Source organism: Drosophila pseudoobscura, chromosome 2 (assembly GCF_009870125.1).
Source record: "Drosophila pseudoobscura strain MV-25-SWS-2005 chromosome 2, UCI_Dpse_MV25, whole genome shotgun sequence".
Taxonomy (NCBI): domain Eukaryota; kingdom Metazoa; phylum Arthropoda; class Insecta; order Diptera; family Drosophilidae; genus Drosophila; species Drosophila pseudoobscura.
In genome coordinates, this window is record NC_046679.1 from 22548143 (window position 1) to 22572221 (window position 24079).

General features: G+C 42.5%; 2 protein-coding genes across 22 annotated transcripts in view; one reads left to right on the forward strand and one right to left on the reverse strand.

Annotated features, from left to right (window-relative positions):
- Window positions 1-24079, forward strand: part of mtd (TLD domain-containing protein mustard) — a 70722-nt gene that overhangs the window by 18392 nt on the left and 28251 nt on the right. For 9 of the 20 annotated variants that reach the window (XM_015182358.2, XM_033385680.1, XM_033385683.1 and 6 more), the window contains exons 3-6: window positions 6668-7018; window positions 7093-7598; window positions 18283-18354; window positions 23531-23634. In XM_015182358.2, coding sequence (XP_015037844.2) covers window positions 6758-7018; window positions 7093-7598; window positions 18283-18354; window positions 23531-23634 — 943 coding nt within the window. In that variant the 5' untranslated portion in view covers window positions 6668-6757. Of the gene's footprint in view, window positions 1-6667; window positions 7019-7092; window positions 7599-16362; window positions 16413-18282; window positions 18355-23530; window positions 23635-24079 lie in introns of those variants that run through there. The other 11 variants (XM_015182373.2, XM_015182355.2, XM_002137727.3 and 8 more) reach the window with 4 other exon arrangements.
- On the reverse strand, window positions 21921-22860 carry Tim17b1. Of its 2 annotated transcripts, XM_002137728.3 has the most exons (3): window positions 22752-22860; window positions 22163-22692; window positions 21921-22106 (listed from the first exon to the last, which is right to left on the reverse strand). In XM_002137728.3, exons 2-3 carry the CDS (start codon window positions 22658-22660, stop codon window positions 22086-22088), a joined length of 519 nt encoding a protein of 172 aa, XP_002137764.2. In that variant the 5' UTR covers window positions 22661-22692; window positions 22752-22860; the 3' UTR covers window positions 21921-22085. The 2 variants fall into 2 exon arrangements, with proteins under 2 accessions (XP_002137764.2, XP_033241590.1); XM_033385699.1 differs by lacking the exon at window positions 22752-22860 and having other exon boundaries at window positions 22163-22745.

The following is a 24079-nucleotide window of genomic DNA, read 5'->3' on the forward strand; positions in this document are numbered from 1 at the left end:
TTTGTATGTACGAGAAGAAGTACCCCAAGTGGGGTAGAGATGGCTCTCTCGCCTGTCGATCCTCCTTCTGCATAGAGATCTGCATAGAACATGGTGTAAGCAATATACCCCTTAACAGGGGATACGATACATGAACCAACAACAACAGATATCGATATCCACATCCCCCAACCGTCAGCATTGTTTTGAGGTTCACAGACAAACAGAAATCGACTCAAGTGTCACGGTTATGGATTATGTCACTTCGCTCTCTGGTAACCATTCTTCCCCCCTCCTTTTCGGCCACCCCCAGCCGTCACTCTGTCAATCCCTCCTCACATTTTGTCACTCTATCAATCCCTCCACTCGTTTGTCGTTCAATCTGTCGTCAGCGGCTTTCGGGTATCATGTGTTTTTGATTCTAGAGCGGGATTTCCATCGCCATTTGCTAAGACCCAGAACATCGGGTTACAAAAGGGTGTGACCTTCGTAGACGTATCATTTGGCCTTCAGTGTTAAAGGGAAATGTATTTCATGGCAAATTACACTTTAAAAAGGGTTTAAAACTTTGTTTTTTCTTCTCTGATTAGTTTTCGATAATGATTCTTTGCAATCGATAAGCTTCGATAAGCAGATCGCACTGAAATCCATACCAATTTACAGCTAAACTTCTCCCCCGCGCACTGCAATGAAAAATATCTGGAATACTGGAATTTTTGATATTTTATACAACAGCAGCAGCTGCCTTTTCGATGACAATCGAATGGATTTTCTGAATTGTTAGCCAAGAACTTGTTTGGGTTTGTTTTGCTTTTTGTGGGGCTCATTTTTGGGTGCGGAATGTAGGGTATCTCTTACCTGAATTTCTGGGAACTCCTATCTCTAGGGTTGGCCTTTCTTTCGTATCTAATAGATACAGAGATACTTGCTAGTGAAAGATTCCGTCGAAAGGGGAAACATTTGAGGAGGGAAGTAAATTAAAATGAAAGATCTATTGGAAGGCATGTAACGCCTCTTTCTATGGCGTCTATCCAGGAAACCCCCGAGAGCCCCACCCCACCCTCAACTTTTCTCACCTCTGAACACTCCCACGACCCGAGACCCGAGACCCGAGACCCAGGCACCAAAGCCCCAGAGCCCCGCCCGAGCCTCGTGTGCAGCAGGCGCTGTCCGTTGAGGTGTAAACAGGTTAGTTAATGATCGAATGAGCAAACACGACCTGAGCAATGCGAGCACGCTGAGCACAAAGTATCGGCCGGGTCTATTAATAAAGCCAAAAGCCAAAGCCGTCATGTGGAACTTGGCCTAAACAGGCGTCCGACCAGGCGAACAGGCAACCCGACAGCCCGGCAACCAGGCGGCAGTCTGAAAGCTGATGCAATTGTTGATGCGGATACCGAAAAGGGAAATGCGAGCTGCTAGCCCAACAAACAAAACAGAAGTATCTAGTATCTTGCAGATACTACAGACTGCAGCAACAACAGTAGAAAATGTCAGCTGCCCGCCTGTCGACCACTTGACACTTTGGCTAATGACAACGCCCGCTGCAAAAACGGTAGCACTGTACGGCACACATGTAGATACATTTGTATCTTTACAGTTCAACGACTCGAAATAAACGACCAGTTTTTTCGGTTTTCATTGCGGGTTTTGCGACCACAAAACAGAGCATAAATCCAATCAATTTTCGGGTTAATTTTGTCTGACAGTTGACAACTCTAGAGCGTATCTTCGGGGAGTTGACAGCCCTACGGCGCCATGGAGATCGAAAATTGATGCCTAAAAGACGCTCATTAGCCAATTGTCTGTTCAGCCGGTTTTTGAGGCAGCATCTCGACAAAAAAAGATAATGTGTGCATTTTGAGATACTTTTGTCATCTAGTTCTCGTTGGTTGCCACCTAATGTTGCACATAACTTCAGCATAACGTCAGACACAGATCGCTTACACAGGCACTGCACCCACGCGATGTTTTCGATCCGCCAATTGTCGGGTATCGTGTCGCTTTTGTGTGCAGATACATATGTATCTTTTTGCTGTATCCATTGTTGAGGCGGGCTGGCCGCCTGTCTGAGTGGCTCCTCGGTTATTTATATCCATGTTTTCTGTTGCATGTTCGTCTCTGCTTCTGCTTCTGCTCCGCCTGTTCGCATTTCATTTCGTTTGGCCCCATAACGTGTGCACCTACTGCATGCCACTGTGTGCGTATCTGGCAGATACATGTGTACAGTTTTGTTAGCTTCTTTCGAAAAACGAAAGTGCAATTTTATCGCCGATCTGCTGCCTGCACTCTGGACGAAAGTTTAGGCTTAAATTTCGTTAATTGCTTGGCTTTATAGACCACTTTAGGTGCTCGATGAGGGAGTCAATCGATTCTTTGTCTCCCACAGTCGAACATCGAGCCACAAAACCCCTCCTCGTATCAGCATAGGATTTCTTCCCGGGATCGTAAACCTTAAGCCAAAAGATTAACTACTTCACGTGGGCCATAAATCAAAAATCCATCGACAGCTTAACTGTCGCTCGCTTGAAGGCCGCACAACATGTAGAATTCCGCTGCAATCATCATGATTGTTCCCTCCATTGATTGTTCTGCTTCCTTTCTGCCCTTCCTTTTGCTTATTTTTAATCGGAATGTGGAAAATTTTTCCCATTTAATGAACGATGACCATCGTTCCCCCGTCCAAGCAGTCCACAAGTTTATCAGTGATTTTTTTCAATGGACCTTGCAATAAATTGCAAATTGTACAAGTCAGAGATTCTGTGACTCCAGTCCCTCCAGTGGATCATAATAATGATGCTTTGAGGCCCATTATTTGTGGATCTCCATAGAATAGAACATGGGGAAGGATGGAGATACAGAAGCTAAGCCAAAGCAAAGCGAAGCGAGTATCTTTCAGCAAGTTTATTGTATTGTAGGGCTTTCTTTTTAGTATTTTCTGGTATTTTTATTATTTTTTGGAATTTTCTTTAAGATAAAACCATTTTCCGTCTCCGAAAAAGGAGAAAATTCAATAAAGTATTGATAGATCTGTAGATATGGCACTCATATTTGGAAGATCTAAGTATGGATCTATTGTAAAACTATCTAGAAATGTTCAGAATAGTTGAATATTTACTAAACCCGCAGAAGTCATGGGAAAGAAACCAACATTTGCTAGAAATTCGACTAAAATACTCCCTTTTCTGAGGGTTTTAATCATTTCAGATACTAATTCTTTCTGGTATCCATCCTTCTACGCATCTACATATTTCTTCCCAGTAAAGGGAAGCCCTAGGGTATCTTCACGTCGAACTTCTGCGACTCCCTCTAGCATTTGAGATCTCATTAGCTTCGGTTGCCATTTCGAGGCAACAGATACGAGTACCCCCTTCAAAGATGTATTTATAAGCCACACAGAAATGCCCTCCTCCTCCTTCTCCTCCACTCCCTGGAAGAAACATCGAACGACAGCTCTCGTGCGGACTGGCACTGCGATTGCGTCCTTATCAGCCCCACTATGGCTTATCACGTGCTGTAGTTTTCCATTCTTGTGGAGTTTTGCATTGGAAAATTTTCCATTTTCCATACATTTTCCATGGGAAATGGAATCAGATCGAAGCACAAAAGAGAAAGATGAATAACCTCCGGAACGCACAGAAATAGTGGGCCAAAGAGTCGAATGTTTGTTTTTATTCGCTTGAAATGCCATGACATTGACACAGTAAGGAGGCCGCCCCGAAATCGAGACTTTTATTCATTTATGCGGCGGGACGTTGCACAATTGATCGACCGACGACCCCATAAATATGCGGACTCTGTGAATGGCTTATAAATAATGGCTGAGATGGCTAAGACGGCTAAGAGCTACCCCCCAGACCGTCTGGACTGCGTGAAGCGTGAACTTTGATCATTTCTACTGCACTCCATCGTTCCGTTCCGTTCCGGCTTGCAGTGTAAACACCTTGGAGCGACCACAGCACGACCGGAGCACGACCGGTTGTGGTCGTTAGCTTTTTTCAACTTTCAAGGTTACCTTTTTTGTTGGAATACCGTCGTAGCATATGCTCAAATTGCTGGCTTCCTATATGGTTGGATGGATGGATGGATGCAGATCCAGGGCCCCTCCCTGGAAGTGCCTTCGGTGTGCGGTTTTTCGAGTGTTTTGTCGCTTCTCCAAAGATAATACCAGGGACATGCGCTTGTAAGACCTCCCACTTATGTGCTTTTAAGTGGGGATCGGATCTAATCATCGGAGCTACGGGCAATACTTGAGCCATGGACAAGCCCCACAAACAAGTCCCACACAAAACTTGGCACGAGAGACGTCAGACGTCGGTTGTCGTGTGGGGTCTAATGACCTAAGCCGACAATTAGCCGCCTTTCTCCCCCCTCGAATCCCTTGCGAGATTAACTACAATTTAGATGCGCTCACTAAGATCTCTGGTAAACGTGGGACCCGGCAGAAGTTCAGGAAAATGCTGGACCCTTTAGGTACCCTTAACGATAGATCGTTTCGTGTCTCTACAGAAGTAAAATATCTCAAACATCAAAAGACAAGTGCCATTCAAGTATCTAGATACTTTTTAGTTGCCCGACAAACCTCTTGGCAAAGCCTCTTATACCCTCCGTCTTCAAGGGTACCATAATTGGCCGGAATCTCAATCAAAAGATCTCCCGAGCAAAACGTGGGAATTGAAAATTTATACACACGACTGTGGCGTGCCGTCCCGTGAGGTGGCGTTTGATCTGGCGTTAAATTGTGGCATCTGACAACTGTTTAGCGATGTATCTGTATCTTGCTATCTCTCTGTGTGTGTGTGTGTGTGTGTGTGTGTAGAGATACGCCCCTTAAATCACTTGTCGCTTTCGTATCCATTGTTCGCCGGTTTTCGTGTAAGCCAAGTTCTAGGGCGGGAAACACTTTCGGTTTCGCAGCCAAGTCCGCGATTCTCAGTCGTCGTCATCGTCATCGTCATCGCCATCGTATAATCATCATCCCCGTAGCATTTGTTGTTCATTGAATCTTTCGTGCTGGTTTCTGTAATAAGCCATGGCTCCAGCGCCCTGCCCTGCCCTGCCCTGCCCTGCGCTGCCCCTCTGTTGCCGCGCCTCACGCCGATTGTTGTCGTAGGTTGTGTTTTGTATCTCTGTATCTCCCTATTGTTATAGACCCCGCAAAAAGCGACGACTCATGTGAGTGCCAGTACGACTATGATGTCATGAAGTTTTTCATTTAATTTGCATTATTAAGTTTTTAACTTTTTTGCCGGGGCTGTGGCTGTGGCATTCCTCTGCCCCCTCCCCCCGGCTAATGGAGTGGCTAATATACGATTATTTTAAGCGTAATATTGTGTAACATTTAGTTGGGGGATAAAAGTGAGAGGGCTGTGGGCTACAATGAGTCTAGTTTTTTGAAGCTCTACGAACCAGGGAACTCGTAAACCGTTTGGAAGAGTTCTTTATAGGTTTTAATAGTCCCTTTTAAGACTTTACCTAGATTTCTATTCCAATAAGGTTAATGGACCACATAGGCACTTAATTCAGTTATAGAACGCCTAGAAACCAAGTTTCGAATGGTCTTTTAGCCTCTTAATTTCGTTTATATTTTGGACGAGTTTCTTCAGAGTTCTACCCAAGATCTGTCCTAAATTGCTAAAATTTTGATGTAAATTGTTTTTTAGATCATCAAGAAATGCTTTTTCAAGGTTCTTTTGGAATGATGGACAGGTACAAATCTGCTGGATTGGCTAAAAAGCCTTTTGTATAGGTTTTGGAAGTGTTTTGGTTAGTTTTTGCAAGCTCCGCTCAGGATCCCACCTTAATTTCGTTTCCACTGAAGTTTACGGTCTTCATAGGAATCTTTTTCTTCTTTAGATCCCCTGAAGATCATTCAGGGATGCGAGCCACCTTCAGAGTACTCATGGTACTCTGTATTCTAGTGTTCCCAAAAAGATGGGAGTTTTGAGCTGGATATTTTGATTCTTTTATAATGATCTTGATATTCCGCTTCTATATACGTCTTACCATAGTTGTAGAGATCATTTGTTGGTTGATATAGGCACCTTTTATCTATTGAAAGGTAGCCTTTAACTATTCCAAGATCTCTTAGATCACTTCCCTCCAAAGTTGAACCAAAAGTTCTTCTTTCAAGTTGAAATCACTTGATTCTTTCGATCAGTAGAAGTATCTATGGATCGCAGTCTGAAGATTTGACTTTATCTACGACAATCCCATAATGAACCTCAGCTCTGATTCCCTCCGCCTCTGTTTACCCCTTCTGTGGCCCCCCGTCCCTCTTGTGACCCCCCTTCTGCCCGACTCCCTCCACCTCTGATCCCCGAGGCAAGCCCCATTTGATGGATAGACACTCGTGCGCCATCGTTGCACTTATGAGTAGATATTCCAAGGGAGACATGGCTGAGCGGGGGCTGGCTTTTGTTGTCAACGCCCCGACAATGACAACAACAGCAACGACAGTCGTTACAGTCGTTGCAGTCGTTCCAGTCGACCGACAACGGCCTGCTAATTACCACGCTAATGTTCGGTTCAATGGAGTTCATTGAAAGTAAAAGTTTTGCAACCACAGAAACAAAGACAGAGAGAGAGAGCCAGAGAGAGAGAGAGGTGCAACAATTGGAGCGCAGCAATTAGCAGGGAGATATCGATAACTATCGATAATTAATCGAAACATAAACAATACTTGCAGCGCATAACGGTAAAACCTCCCTCCCACCCCATTAAGCGAGTGCAACCAGATTCGATAGACGATACCCGCCCGATATCCGATAGCCACAACATGAGCATCATCGATAACGGAAAGTATCGCCTGCGCAAAGACTGGGCCAGCGCCTCGATACCATCGCTGGTGAACATCGACGAGCACGAAGGCGATGCCGCCGATGAGAGCAGCCTCAACATCACAGCCCCACTGCCACCCCAGAAGCCACCGCGACGCAGCTCCCTGGCCCTGGGCCTCTTCTCGGGCCTCAAGTCGGACAAAAGCCAAAAGAGACGCAGCTCCATAGCGGTCTCCTTTCTACGTCGCGACAGCAGCAAGGTGAGAATCCCTAGCTCTACGATCTGTGATCTTCAGCACCCATAGTCTCTGTTTTCTTCATTTCTCCTCTGCAGAACTCCACCAAAGACTCGTATGAATCGGCTGTGCGCAGCGAGAAGAGCGACGGCAGTGGCACGCCCACCAACAGTCCCGAGATCCCGATCTACAGCTCGGAGGAGAACATACGCGCCAGCTCCCCGAACGAGCCCGGCAAACAGACATACTTCGAGGATGGCAGCCAGACGCCCCGTCCGGTGCTGCAGGGCCTGAACTCCTCCTATGAGGCGGCGCCGCAGCGCCGTCGGCGCAGCTCCCTGCAGACGAAGCTCGACCGCCATCGGCGCAAGAAGATGGAGTACATCAATCAGCGGAGCCTCGACTCCACGGCGGGCATGACCTACAGCGAGTCCCACAGCGACCTCACGAACGACGTCAGTGCTGGCCGGCAGGCCGATGACGAGGACGAGAACGAGAACGAGGACGATGACATCATCGATCCCCGCGAGCACGGGGAGTACTTTCCGCGCGAGAAGCGCCACTCCTGGTGGAATATATTTGTGCCAGATAATTTCAAAAACAGGTTCGTCCGAGACTCTCCGAGAGAGCCTCATCTCTACCTCGTGTTTAACAAACGCCTTGCCTTGCCACGTGACTAAACCATAAAACGCTGCATCCGACTAAGGGATAGTCCCTGCCCCTGCACCTGCCCCTGTCGATGTCCCTTGGGCATGCGAATGTTTAACTAACAAATGTCGAAACCTGTGATTAATTTACTGGCATGAACACACACCCCACTCCACCCTAAACACTCATTCGAAAGGTACTCACATCCGAAAGATACAAATGGATCCGATCACCGGAGAATGCGGCCATTTCCTGCTGTGAGATTTATTTCTGGTTTATTTCGCACAAAGGTTTTCCATTCATCATCTTAGGACATGGGCGGTGGGGTGTCCGAAGCGATACCAAAGCCGAAGCTTGTTATCGACTGAGGAGCGCTGCTGCATGACGCGTGACAATCATCTGCTCGACTTTTCAGGGGGCTCGAATAAACAATTTTGGACTCCATTTAGATTTTTAAAGCTTAAGATGGAAAAATACATAGTATTTTTATTGGGAATAGGTTGGAAATATCTGTAGAAAAATCCTCTTTACCTGCAAGATACTTTCTATGAGGAATATCTGAGGAATCGTCATGGAACTCTTGGGAGACACAAATGGATACATTCTACCTTTCTTTTAAGATTCTCCAAAATCTGTTTTGGAAATAAGTTTTTTCTTGGTTCAACTCTGAATGCTTTATATAGAAAAACTCAAAGCCAGGAAAACATTTTAACATTTGAATACAAAATTTAAACAGCTTTACCTTTATCAAAGAAAAGCTTTTTTCATATCTACTAAGGGAAAAGTGTTTTTCACGAAGATGTACATTGCAAAGCCACGCTGGGAGAGAGAAAGAGATGGGATTAGAAGAGACAAATACAAAAGATAGCTTAAATACATGATTCACAGCATTCCCAGTGCTTATTCCTCTCTTCTGCCGTTGATTGACCTCCAACCGTGTATCGTGGTACGTTACGTTTGGTGACCCCGACCTCGACCTCGACGTATTCCCCGTTGCCAAGTCATTGGCTCAGACGACGCCCCCGACTCTGCGGTTCGATCTCTTTTTAGCCTTCGGGGGTACGCCTCTCGGGCCATTAGCGGACTGTCTATCGCACAAAATAAGCCCCATTATACGAGTATTTATTATTATAATAATAATTACACACAAAATCCTAGCCCCAGGGCCCCAAGAGGCTTTTAAAAATCGCATAATATAATATAATATAATATTAAACTGTCTCCCTCTCTCATCTCCGATGTGATCCGCATCCTGTATGATGTTTTCTTTGTTTTACTTTTGAGTTATTTGTTTGTTGTTTGTTTTTTTGCACCCCTGATTTGTGCTTCCTTAAAAAACGAATACAACCAACCTTTTATCTTGCTTTTAATTACCATAATTTCTCCTCTTTTTTGGGAATAATCGTACGTATCGTATTTCCATGTCACACTTTGCTCAGGTCTCGATTTTTGATTTCAATTTCTCGATTATATCGTATATTGTTTTGCATTTTTAATTATTTTCTTGTTTATTTGCTGATTGTTTTGTTTTCTGTTTTTGCATCTGTTTTCTTGCTTAATTAAAAACGAGAAGCAATGGGGAAATTCTCTGCTCCTCTCTCTCTCGCTCCTTCTCAAAGAGTGGGTGGGCATAAAATGAGAGAACAATATTATATCAAAAGATTGGTTCTAATTGAAAGCGAGCTTTTCCCCAAAGGCCAAGGGAAATTGTTTCTTGAACTTTGGTCAATTTTTTGCATTTTTTTAATTAAAACAAACAGAAAGGAAAGACATTCCGAGAGCCCGCATGCAAATTAGTTATTGATGATAGTTCATTGATAAAGATTATCATAGACATATATCTCGATCAGGTTTCATTCCCCTTTTTATGTAAGAGATCTTTGGACTATTGTCGCAGGCCGCACTTTACAATTTGTACAATTTTCAATGTCAATTAAAGTTGTGGCAACGAATTAATGGACCGTTGTACACACAAATATCGGGGGAATTGTCCAACGGCAACGGCAACGACAATAACACTAATTGACGATACTATTTGCCGATGCCCCCAAGTGTGCCCCCAAACAGCAGGTCTCCAAGTAGTACGTACTCTACTGATTGGCACACTCGCGGTCTGAGGTAACTTTAACTGGAAAGCCATCATCACGTTTTTATCGCACGCGATATGGGAGTGACCAGTGGATGGTCGGAAGAATCGCACAAATCGTGGAAACGTAGGGATTACAATTCATATTTTCGTATCAGTAGACCCACTAAAAGCCTCCATAAAACCCGATATTAGCGATACCAGGCATGAAGATTTGCTCGCGCTCCTTCACCCTTTCCCAGTGTGGCTTAGTGCCCATTTCAAGGTCCTCTAAAGATCTATTGGTTTAAACTTGGAAGCACTTTAAATCTTCATTGACTTGAGCTTTGAAGCTTGGCAAAATAATACCCAAATCATTCGATTCGATGGAACAATACCCCCAATAAAATACAAAAAAAATAAACACACAATGGTCTTGTGGTTCTTTTTGGATCATTTATGGCTCGGGGATAAATCTCCAGCACAAATACAACAACAAAAAAACCCAAAAGCTCGCACAGACACACTTGAAACTGTTAATTAAGCTTTTGTGGCCCCCAAACAAATAGAGAGCCCCGTCCCCGTCTGTGGATCTCACGTGAGTGTTTGCACAGTTTGGCGACGTGTCGTCTCCCCCGCAGATGGCTTTTGGGGATACCAATTTACGAATAGCGCTGGCTTCTGTTTCTCCCATGCGCCGGCCGGTTCTATCTGTCTGTTTGTCAGTCTATCTGTCTGTTGGTTTTCCTAATGAAAGATGCTCAGAGGCAGCGCAGGGGCCTGGGCTTGCAGTGCTCGGTAGTTGCTTAAATACCAAAACAATTTGAGTAAATGTTTAAGCAGCTTATATGCAATGTGTGTGGTGCGTATGCAAATATCATAAACCGTCTGAGAAGTCAGAGTACTCTGGGCTCTGATAGATACTGTCTAGAAGGTCTAGAGCGTGGCGAGTACTTGGGTATAACTCTTTCTGGCACTGCAATGAAAAGTAAGTGCATAAGTACTTGGGAGAGCCTAGAGGCCACACATCCAGGCGGGCTGTTAAAAGATACATTACCTTTTGGGAAATAATCCCAGAATTAGATAGAAAGATCTTTCAAGATCAATGTATCTTTTGGGAACTAAAACTTTGCTTGTCTCCAAGTAAAATTCAATGTCAACATTCCACTTTATTGAAGACCTCTATATCATTTATAGAAGCACCTGCCATGGCTCCCACACGAGTCGCACAATCGAAAGTGGCCCACATGCATGACGTGTGCGTGACGTTTCGCTGAGAAGCGTTTTTGCTGTTGTTCTTGGACTGTTCCCCAATGCACAAAGATTGATTCCAAAGATGGAATTCGCAAGGGTTTTTCCTAGTACTTTTCTTTCGGTTCAAGTGTCTCCTCAGTGGAAACAACATTATGAAATTCGAAACACTTGCACACTTATTCCATTTGATAACAAGAAACCATTGAAAAGATTATATTGACAGGTTCAAGGGAAATCAAATATCAGAACAGAGAAATTATACTTGAGAATATTAGGAAATCAATGCAGCACTCAAGGTAGAGATTAGCCTGAAAGATACAAGATATTCAGAACAATAAACGATTGGATTGCATTGATTATAGGGAACAGATGGCGCAACTAATACAGACCCGTACTCTAACTACAACATATCTGATTATTTCTGACTCATTCTGTTGGAAAAATCACATTTCCTAATCTTTATATCTAGATTCTTGTGAATCACAGCCCCCAGTAGGCGCCATGCCCCTATTACTTGATACCCCAGACACTTGAGAGTCCAAAAAAGAGTTCACATGACTCATTTCTTATAGACATGTATGTACAATCCTCATAGGAATTCGACCAATGTCAAAATTCACACTTGAAAGTGTCTTAATATCAGGCAAATTCTGAAAACACTTGTACTTATCGGAAATTCGTACTAGAAAACGCACCGAAGCCTATCATATGGGGAACCCTTCAAGACTTCAAGACTTTTGAGTACTACAAATGTCGCCGGATAGAGCAGAGCTCTCTCTCTCTCTCTGGCTCTCTTTTTCGAACACTAAATTTGCGACAGGCACTTGGAAAATATTATGGCTGGAAAGTATTCTTTATTATACGACGCCAATGGTTTATAATCGCACGATTTATGGGCTGGGGTGGCCAAAGAGCTGTAGCTGGAAGCCCATGGCATACGAGTAGAGGTTCGTGTTCGTATCAGCATCTATCTCTCTTTATGGGCCATTCGAATCGAACAGCCAATTGAGCCGTAATTCACTTTTTAGAGCCCCAACACAGCCGTACCTAAAGGGGTACATATTTATACCCATTACCCAAAGAGTACGGGGGTGTATTAAAATGTCCAGTAGATTGCGAGAATACTTGTCGATGGTATATACGGATTATAGACAGATACTTGTCGCTTGGCTCTTGGAACACCTGGCTTCCGAACACCTTTAAAGTTAGGAGCTACGCTGGGTATCAACGTTTCGACTGGTTTCCTTCAACTATTTGTTTACAATTTATAAAATACAATGTGTTTGTTTTTCTGCGGCTCAATTCTCTAATGGGAATAGGGAATGGGGAACCAGTTTATCGGTTGATGTAATCCATTCATCGGATCGGTGTGTGCGTGTGGTGTGTTTTATTATGAATATATTGTAGAGAAATGTATTATATAGAGAAATTGATTACCCTAACCGCCAGGGCTTGACAAATTCCTCAACTTGGCGGCAGATCCATTAATATTCGCAACAAGTTAATACATTTATAATGGAATGTAATCGTACAGACAGCTGGCTGGTTCCCTGATTGGATGATTGATCGCCAAAGCATCGATTAGTTAGTCGGTGGCTAAATATGTATTTATGCAAATATAATTCCAAGCTTTAGATGAGATTATTATGGTGATCAAAAAGGAAAGTTTACAATCGAAATGACAAATCCAGGAAGGAATCCACATAGTTATTCAAATGAAATGAGAACTAAACAGATGATGCGATTAGAATGAAAAGTTAACAATCGAAAAGAGGGATTATGACATTTAAAATTCTTTGAATAGTTCTTGAGGAAGGAGATATTTGTGCCAAGAATATAATTTATAGGAGTTCCATTTGATGGTCGTCTAAAGGGGTTCCACAACTATAGAATAGCTATAGGAAGATATATTTTATTTTATTCCGATTCCCTGCAAAAAACTGCTTAATCGGAAGGGAAGAAACTTCATCTTTAGCAAGATATATATCGGTGCCAGGAATTTCTGCCTCCACTCCCATATATATTTGCATCTTTTATTTGTCTTTGCAGAACATTAAGCTACTGTTCTTCCACTCCGAAATCCCACCAAATATTTAAAGGAATATCTAAAGATACATAAATTAAAATGTCGCAGCAGATAAGAATTAAGAAAGCGAAGAGCTAACCCAAATCCAGATCTTAAGGCAGTCTTTCGAAAGAGAGTGAACAGATCAGGTTCCACAATATCATCAGAGCTTGGGTTCCAAATGGAAATTGAAATGGAATTGTACATAAATAGAGTGAAGATCTGTGTGGATCGCTGGAGCCTCAGACTCCGAGTCCGAATGATTACGTGCGTGTGTGCACAAAGTCCACGATGGCATTTTATTGCGCTTGGCTGATTTGATAAATACATACAATATATGTATATATATATATTAATGTCACTCTCTTTATAAGCAGAAGAGGCCAGAGCGCACACACACACAACCACATCCACCATCGTATCCAATATGATAACATCCCCCACATGTCCCATGTCCCCCCCCCATATGCCATTAGCAAATGACAGAACCCCAGAGCAGACCCCCAGAGAACGTCCGCTCTATGGAGCCCATGGGATCATTTTTGTCAGTTGGAAATGGAACTGTCGCGCATCGAGACATTTGATCTGTTCTCCGTTCTGTGATCCGTTCTCTCCCGGTTTCCCGTACTCTCCGTACCCGTCGATCGAAAAATTACAATTTTATGCAAATCGAAAGTGTTTTGAAAACTGGATTCCATTCCACAAAAACGCTCCTCCTCTGTGTGTGTGTCTGTGTTAATTATAATTCGAAATTTATCGCCAAATACAAATACAAATTGCTTAAATATTTATTACAAAATGTGGCAGGAGCCACTTAGAGCTTATTAAATAATATATTTATAATGTTTCAGTGTTAAATGAAGTCTTTAAAGCCATTTAAATGGCAATTTCTTGGATGGGTGAAAAAAGAGTGGAAGAAAGTGTGATATTCGGGGCCTGGAAAGGAAAGATAATACTGAAAATATAGTCCCAAATGTTTCCAGACAACTCTTAAGATAAATTGTATTGAAATTTCCATATGTCTCTTTCGGAAATTAAAATGTTTGACTGAAATACGAGTAGTATTCGCTTGGAAACTCTACAATTCCATATGGGAAACGTTCCTATATTTCTCTTCTGTAAATTCTGTTTTAAAGAACTGCTCTTTTCCTACCACAAATCGAAAATATCTGCCATATATCTTCCATATAATTCGTTTTCCTAATGAAATTTCAAATTTGCATTGATTTCAATTAGTTTTTGTCGCTGTCGCTGCTCTGTGTTCGGGTGTTTTCCACTGCCCGATAAGGCGGGCAGGTTCTTATCTTAATTTTACGTAAAGCAAGTTTCAATTTAAATGAAAGATAACACTAGTTGCCGCCCTGTCGCCCTGCTGTCCGTTTCAGTTTGTGTAAATATTTTGAATTTTCGGCAAAAAAAAAAAAGAACTGGTTTCCAAAATACGCAAATGTTGTTTTTATTCTTTTTCCTTTTCTGGTGGAATTTACAAACGTGAAGGCCAGAGGAAAAAATAAATACAATATAAAACGCTTTGAAAATCTTTTGTTCTATCGAGGAAACCATCAAAGGGGCTCGTCTGTCGAGAAGATCTTCTGAGACCCGAAACAAGCTGTTAATTTCTCAGAGCGATCCCCCCAAACACCATGTTAGAGTCCATCTGCTAAATGCCAGGGCAAACAGAGATCTCAAACTCAAACTAGATTTTATGTAAATACATCGGATACAAATGGTATATAATTCGATCAAACGAGTTGTGGCAGGCCGATGATATGTTCATTGGGAATCTCACGACGAGAAGAGGCATTAAAGAATGTCGATTCCGAAAGGTTCCCAAAGATTGTTCTAATATAACATAAATGTGCAACAATTGTCGTGACTAAGAGAGTTGTTGGAGAGAATTTAAATATTTACCAAAGATATATAAAGATAACGGTAATGATAGCCCCCGAGCAGGTGGCTGGCTGGGGGCTGTCTTTCTTAGTCTCTTTTTTCTTTCTCTAACCTTAACCCAAATTTGTGCCTCATTTTGTTGATTTTTCTCGCTGGTTGGCTTTTGGGGTAGGATTAATTTCAAGTCCAGATTGAATAACGAATGACCTTGCGCCCCCAGGGGGTTGATGAATAATTTGTATGTGAATCAATGGGAAAACAAAGCCAAAAGAAGATGCAATAAAAGAGTAAAGAGGCTTCAAAAGACGTCTAGGGGTGATTAGGGATATTTTTGAATGATATTTAGTATATCATCAGTTGGAAACGATTACTAGGAAGGTCTTCAATCAGGCATCATGGAAGCTAGATAAGATGGATATATATCATAGATATAATGATGATAAAACGACTCCCAAGTGTGTTTTGCTTTTCCAACTATCTTCTAGCATCTTATGGCTTTAGTTTTAGTGTTCTTCCCCCTTCCTCGAGCCACTCCTCCGTTGGCCTCCACACAGTTCGCTCTCTAGCCAAACTGTCCAAAAATCCAATTAACCTTTTTCTTTTGTCGTTAAGTCGGTAGCAGGAGCGAGAGCAAATACAAACAACATTCTGGCCACATTTTTTCGCTTTTTTTTACTTTTTTTTCGCTTTATTTTGCTCTTTTTTCGAGTAAACGAAAGGCCACGCAAACAAAAGATAACAATGCGGCATAAAAATTCTAATTATGGGGTTGGAAAAAAGCACAGCACAGAAGAGGCAGAATTTAAATAATTTTATTATCAAAAAGTCGGGCAATCAAAGACGGAATTAATATCTTTAAGAAAAGTCAGAAAATAAGGCACGTGATGCCGCGGGAGACAAGTGCTGCAGTCTCTCTCTGTCCCTCTCTCTCTCTCTCTCTCTGTCTGTCTGTCTCTTTTGATAAGAAGTGACTTTGAGGCTCGTTTTGTTTGTATTTTCCCAGCTACTGGTGCTGGTGCTGGTGCTGGGTGGTGAGCCTCCACCCGTGGGGGCCTACACTGACAAGCCAATTAATTTTGTCATCAATATTTCCCACACGAAAACTACCGCCAAATGACAGCCAAATTGAATCATTAAAAGTCAACAGAGTGTCGGAATCGAATGAGTTTATCTTTTGGCTTGTTTTACTTCGATTCCTCATCTGTCGACCCATCCTCGGGGCAGGGGAAGGGGGCTGACAAGGCGGATGATTGATCGCCCTAAACACGCATCAATTTCCTTCTCTTGGAGCTATCTACCATAGGGATTTGCCATCCAAGAAATTGCATTTAATTTGAGTGTTACGAGTGTATCTTTGAGTGTTGAATGGATCTAACGAAAGGTGTATCTTTCCAGTGAAATTTTAGGTAATGAAAGTAATGAGAAAACAATTTGTTTATTAACATTTTCCACAACTACAACATGCAAAACGTTTTAATTACCTCGCAATATTATTGGTAAGCCAACTGCCGGAGGAACCCACTAATTTTCCACATTCTTTAGCCTTTTCTGGATTGCCACACATATCGTTCTGCGTTTTATGGTCTTGGTAACACCAATATTTGGCCATTGGCCCGTATCTTTATGGGAGGGGCATCGTTAAAAATATACTCGAACAGCAACCGATTAGAGGCCGAACGTTTTTGTCAGCCGACTTTCGGGGAATATCGAAGAGCTATGGAGGCGATAAAGGAACCTGGGTTTTAGCTCAGGAATGGGGTTAAATTGGGGTGTTTTTAAGGGCTGATCTTTTGACTGAATTCAGGGGAGTACACTTTCCCACCACAATTTGGATTGATTTAAATGAAATATTAACGACTTTCCATCCCCTAAAGCTTCCATTCACAGACCAGAAGCTTAGCTTCCACTTCTCTGAAGCACAATCTCTTACAAACCCTGAAATATGATGGATACCCCACACATGATCGCACGCACGTAGGCCACCGCGACCTCTTGCTCCCTCTCTCTCTCTCTCTACCGGCAAGTCTCTCTCTGATTGTCCGTCTCTCTTTTCATTGCTCATTGAGCTTTGACCATCCGTTCCGGGCTCTTTTTGGGTCAATGTCAATCCAAACACCAACAAAAACTCTTAAAGAAAAGCATAAGCGAACGAAAATTATTGCAAAATGAGTGTAAAGAATAGCACACATCTATTATAATCATTTAATTGAATTAAAAACATCAGATATACATCTATAGTAATTAATTAACATCAAAAAGTATGCATATCTATCATTTATAATAAATTAATTCTCATAAAACATCAATTATAATAATTAATTGCAATTTTTTAACAGAATTTAAAGCTGATAGGCTAATTATTAAATGGATTCAATTTCACTATTAAACATGCACAAATTTTCATCAATTTTGTGATGGAAATTAATGAATTAAATAAGCAAACAATTATCTAATATATTGCATAAAATGGTATGACATTAAAAATCTAAAAATTTGTATATTTGGAGCCTCCTTTCCCGTAATGGATTCTTCCATATGGGTCACGCCATTCCCTTGACCCATATACAGGCTCGAAACCTTTCTCATAAATCATTCCATAAATTTCTTCGACACCTTCTTTTACGAGCACGATTATGCGATAGTCTCGTGCGCACGATATATCGTATACATATATGACTCTCCCCTGAATAGCCCCAAATTAAGATAAAATGTCTGCCAGCCATATGGTTGGTTCTAGATTCCATGGTGTGGATTCTGTTCTGCTCAAAAAAAATGCAATCTAATGCCCTGCCAATCTATTGTGCACTTCAGGGGATTTTTTGCCAAAAATTTCATATAAAGGGGGGACTATAAAATGTCTTGGTTTAAGTATCAAAATTGTTAAACGATTGCCAAAGATGGTAATTCTTGTTCCTTAAAATGGGAATATATATATTTAGCAAGGAAATCTTTGAATAGAAAGAAGAGTTCCCTCATATATGTACAGATTTTAAGGCAAAAAGTATTTATCCATAAGTACAAAAGTCAGGAATATATATAAATATGTTTGATTTGCCTTCCGGTTTTGAAGGTACGTGACATTTTCATAGCAATTATCGCTCCTCTATATAAATATATGCACTTTAAGGGGTATATCTTATGTAGAAATAGATCCCCGATAGTGGGTTTCCACGACTGCCGTCCCTCTACTACGTGTGCATTCCACAAATTGGCGTTTGTTAAACAAAGATTTTTGTCCATTTCGTAATTATCTTTTAATTTACTTTATGATTTTCTCCACCCTTCCCCACCGTTTTCTTTTCATTTCTTTCCCGTATGGTTTTTTTTGGCACAATTTTCACATTTAATTGGCTCCTGATGTGCCAGGTCACGTAGGGCTAGTCAAGATGTTTCCAGTTTGTCACGCAGTGTTGACAATTTGGCGATACCCGTTCGCAGGTAAGTTGCAACTAACAAATACACCCACATACACACACACACACATAAACCAATGCAAATGAGGCAGCGCCATAGAGGAGACCCTCCAAACCCTCCTCCGAGCCCGTTGCATCATGAATGCCTGAAATATGTATATTTATCCTATATATATATATATCTTTGTATCTTTGTTGAATGTTGCATGGCCTGACCTAACAGCACTCTTACTTATAGCATGCTATCTCACACACCCACACATTAAATATCCTAGATATATCTTTAATAAATATATTTTTGAAGCAAACTTTTCAGCCAATTGTGACCATAACCGTTGAACCTTTAAGCAATTTACGACCGAATACTACAAATATTACCTTAATAAATAAATCGAGCAGCGAAAGAACGACAAATATTGATAATTTATAGAGTCGGAGAGTGAGGCGAGTGTTCGAATTACAATTGGACTCAGAGTCAGATTATTTATAGATAATCTTAATGTTCGCTGTCGTCTTATTAACGAATTTTGATAATTTATAAGTCCCCGACGGGCGCGAGTAAATTGTAAATAAATTGGTGATATTTAATTGATGTTGAAAGATAGACACGGGACACGGGAAAAAAGGGGCTCCGATAAGGTATTCAGCGATTTTTTAGGAAGAAATCAAATGCCAAGCGACGACGATAACAGACAGAAACGTAGAATCGACCGAGGAGAGCTGCTGCATCACGCAGACAGAAAAGAACATCGGGAACAAAGGATATAAATACGATTTAGGTGCAACCCATTCGAAAACCAGAAATCACCAGCTTTTATCTGAAACCTTTGACCCCACCAAAAAGAGATTAAGTATGCCATAATCTATATTCAGATATGATTAGTCGACCGTTTGAGGGCAGTCTAGGCTTCGCCGGACATTCCACCAGCCAGCAGACTTCGTAGCTGACTTTGAACCAAAGTCAATGCCAAATAAAAAGATCAGAAACCTACCTCAAGGCGGAGGCGGGTCTCGGTAGCCCATGACTCATTCGAGTATGTATTTATTACAAATGATTAACCGAAGCAGCTGTAAAAGAAGCGCCCCTCCATAATCAATTTCACAATTGCACTCAGCCTCCATTATTGATGTTTTTGTACGTCTTACAAGTACGAATCCCCCTGAGTCATGGGCTTAAGTTCAAACTGTCTACGAATCAATGAAAACAATAAATAAAGTTCGGCATTGGCTAGCAGAAGACACAGATACCCTTGAAGAGCGATTGTTTCTAGGGAAGAGACTTGGGAGTGAGGGGGAGCTGGATGTAGAATGGATTTCCATGAAAGATATGCGGAATATTCGGCACATTTATAGGGGATATTCAGGGCTCCCCCGTTCTGCGGCAACCTTGTTCGCTCAATCGTAATACCCTTTTCCAAGGGTATTCAACTGGAGGTACTGGAGGCAAAGCCCTCGTGGGTTGTTGACACTTGGCTCGGGGCGGAATGGTGTCAGTAAGGCAACAACTTAGCCTCCTACTGTGGCTGCCACTGATCGCAGCCCAGGGCCAACTTATCGACAGCAAACACTGCAGGAGAGTGATAAGATACAATATATGTGTAACCGAAACTATGAGTGAATGACTGCCCAAAACCGTATCTACTGCTATTTACGATGCGGAACCCATTGGGGGGAGTGTTCGGGTTTTATGGCCCCCAGATAGAGATTCCCACCAGCGAGTTTTACATCTTTTATTCGAGTTTATTTTGCTGTAAATACGAGTATTTAGTGTGACCAACGGGTTTACGCGGAAGCGTGTCTAAGTTTTAGTCGTTAGGTAAATGTGTAAGTGGCTTAGGCTATCTTCCGATTAGTCGTGGTTTATTATTACCGATAATTGTTGGTATGGGGTCTAGGAAATGGCATTGGCGCTGGCTTTGTCTGGTAAATTGATGGGAGAGGTAAATGGGGAGAACTCCATCAAAGATTCGCTGAATAAAAAGAGCATATTCTGGCACCTTGTGGTTGACCTCCTCCGCCTCCGCCTCCGACAGAAATATGCGAAAAATAAATACAACCGGCCACAGAAATAATATTTATGTCATATTGTATGTATATCGTAGAATTATGAATGTTTACCTGAGGAACAACAGGCGAAATTCCATTCCATTTAAGCCCAAAGCCAAAGCCAACTGTGCAAACGAGCCTCCGCTCCAGTGCTGCCTGAACTCAATAAATTATAAATTAAATTCCATGAAAAGCAGAGTAAATATAACTTGAGTCCCCGGCAGGCATCGCATCGCTTCGAATCGCATTGAATTGAATTGTGTTGCCTTTCGTTGCGTCAAATGTTGCCAGCTTCAAAATCAAACACAGTTGTTTCTGCTAGACTTTGTTTTTGCCAAAGGTTTTTCACTTGAAATTTCCAGACACGGTCCGATGGCCTAGGGATAGGTTGAAGAGGGACTCTGGGGGGGTGAGAATCGGGAGAGACACAAAACCCATGAAAAGTTGAAGCCTTTGAAATGCCATGAAAGATCTTGGAAGATGGTCCTTCTTTAAGGCTGGACAAGGGACTCCAATGGAGACCATACCACCCCCCACGATGCTCCTGTGGAAAGTTATTTATTTTCTTCAAACTGCGATAAAACAAATACGAAAATTGGGCGACAAATATTCGTTAAATAATTATTAATTATTTGTTTATCTCTGAGGCAAAGAAAAAAGCGCTTTGCATGCGCCTCCTGCTGCCAGCTGCCGCGGCTCAAACAATCCACGAATACACTCGCATTTTTTATCTGTTTTTCATTGATATTCAATAATGGTTATCGCAGTTTGGCCGCTAATTGGCAGCGCACTGAACAGACACGCGCAAATACAATTTTTTATATATTTTTAAATATTTCTGCACGAGGAAAGAAAGCTGTTTAAGCATTTAAAGAAACAGAATGTGTGAGGAATTCCTTTCAAATATCTCTCTTGGTGGCCTGCCATCGGAGGAGCATCTGTCAGTCAATTGATTCCATTTCTTGCAACCAACTTTGGCAGAAGGAACAGCGACACACATGTGATAGAGAGAGACCGTGTTTCCTTTGGAAATGGAACGGCAACGGAAATTAGTTTTGTCCATCATCAAATGACACACATCGGAACGGAAAAGTGTTGCAGAATATTCTATGAAATGCTTCCATTGGCAGATGCAATATCTATCTTCCATTCAATGTCCATCTGACGCAGCCTTCACTGTACTTTTTCGTATCTGTACAGAAATAGCTGAGCAAATTGGCTTTGGCTGTGGCTTTGGCTTTGCCATACCCGTAAATCAAAGGCGGTCGGTAGTCAAATAATATTCTCACTTTGCCAATTTTGTAGATAACTGCTGCGGGCTGTCGGCCGTCGGCTGTCGGAGGGGGCGGGTGTAACGATCTAGGAAGGGGTTCGTTCGTTACAATTATGGAATTACAATTATGGAGGCTAGGAAGCACACACCACACCACACGCGCCTCCGATATCGTCACTAGCCATCGTCTGTGGCCATACACTCGTACGCCGCGGGGAGGCATGCGCACAGCAAATACAGAAACGAAAACGAAAAACAAAGCGAAAAATATATTAAAGATTCTAAGACTTGCGATGCACGACAAATGAATTTTAATTGAAATGGAAACGAACAATCAAAATAATCTAAAATACAAATTTGTATGCAAGAATCGAACTATCGATCGAGGATCGGAGGGATCGACGGATCGATGGATGACGCAGAAGTGTGTGTAGATTCTAAACAGACGAAGGATTGCCCTGAAAGATAGAGGATTCCATATACAGATAGAGTGTTGCTCTCAAGCGGAACCTACCTCCGTAAAATTAGTGTACAAATCGGAAAAGCTAGTCTTCTGCTGGAGAATCCCAGTTGTGCGATCCCGAGAAGAGAACTGGCGGAATTGGTCCGCCGATTGGTGGGTCATAAGAATGCTGATGCCCTCTATCAGACCCATTAGAACGCCACCAACCAAGGCACTGCTCATCATACCCTTGAGACCTTGTCTGGCCGCGAGTATCCCGCCAGTGGCCGCTCCACTGAAGAGCGAGTTCCAGGCGTCCTCCCGCTGCCTTAAGAAGACCATCGCACAGTCCACCGTGCTGTAGGTGGCGGCCCAAACGGCAAAGTTGCCAGCAATCGCGGGTGTCTTCATTTTCACGCAATCCAAACCGCCGTAGAGCCCACGACACATTCCAGTGGGGGCATTCCTGAACCCCTTCAGATACTGGAACAGGCCCCCGCCCAAGGCGCCTATGGCGAAGGCACCGCCGCAGTCCTCCAGCAAGCGAAAGGGGCACGGTTCGCGTTCCATTGTACTGGGATCTTTATCGTTTATTCGGCTTACTGTTTCGGAAGTGAAAGAGTATCAAAGAACGAGTAGAGATTCTGAGAGCCAAACCTACTTTATGTGGGCGAAGTTCACGGGGAAACTAAAGCTCTAGAGCAGTGGAAATTTCTCTAGCAAGGCCTACTATATTTGACCCATATTTGTGGGGGAATTTCGAGTACAGGTGCCACATAAATAGCTATCGGGTTTCACAACACAATAGAATTTATTCAGATCGAAACATAGTCTTCTATTCCTGCAGCCCCCCCTATCGCATCGAAATCGCGTATCCCCCATGCCCCCAGCACCTGCTGCGTACCTTTCCATGAGAGATTCCCATCAAACTGCATACATTTAGAGAAACACTTTAAGGACAAACCAGAATCTAGTCGCACAGATCTGTCGCGAGTCGTGACAGTCCCCAGGCCCGAGGCATTTAAAGGCTGAATTCGAGTGGAAATCGTTTGTGGAAAAAACATTTAAAAATGCGTCGTTTCGCCTTATTCGGGCACCTGGCTGATTGTCAAGATAAACTTTACAAAACGATAACAAAATACGTAATACGAAAAGCGCAAAGCGCAAAAAAAACAAAACAAACAAATACGGGGCGGTGGAGGGGAAAAAACTACTACAGCTAAAAACAAACGTAAGCCCAATAAATAAATTGTTATTAGCCGGTTATGGCCACAATTGCGAGCAGAAAAATTTGTAAGTGATAAAGATCGCAACAGATTGCCGCCAATCGGTTGCGATTGTGCTAATAATGTTCCCCAATCGATTCTAAAGCCATTATCTCTTCCCCTCTCCTTCTCTCACCCACTTACTGCTCTCCTTGAACCTCGTGACGATTTACAGGAGCAAATCGCGCAGCGTGGACCATGGCCTGGCGGCTCCGTTTGACTTGGACTCGCTGCGCTCGAAGGTGGAGCAGCGTTTCGAGAGTGTGGACAAGCTGTCAAGTGAGTATCTCCATTTCAGTTTTAAAATTACAAGGAATACCGCTTCAGATATGAAACAACAAATGTTATCAAACCTATTGTTTGGCAAAATCAATTGCTTTGCTTGCACGTGAGTCACTTGCAGAGAAATTTCATAAACATTAGACATGGGGATATGGTTACATGGGGGACTACCCATAAATTATCAGCTTTATCATATCACAGGGAAAATATTTTTGATAGTCGGTAGTCCCTTGAAGTTGGTTAGTCGCTTTTTTGGCACGGCTCGAGATGGTTTAGGGTTTTCGGAGAGTCCTAGTGTCGGTCTATCCGTATTCCTCCGACCTACAATCGTCCCCAAAGTTTTTGAAAATGCCGCCAATTGACGACAGTGTGCGCAACATTAAGTGTGACCAGCCGATGGCAGTTTCTCAATATCGATTGATAAAAAAATTTATACCGATGG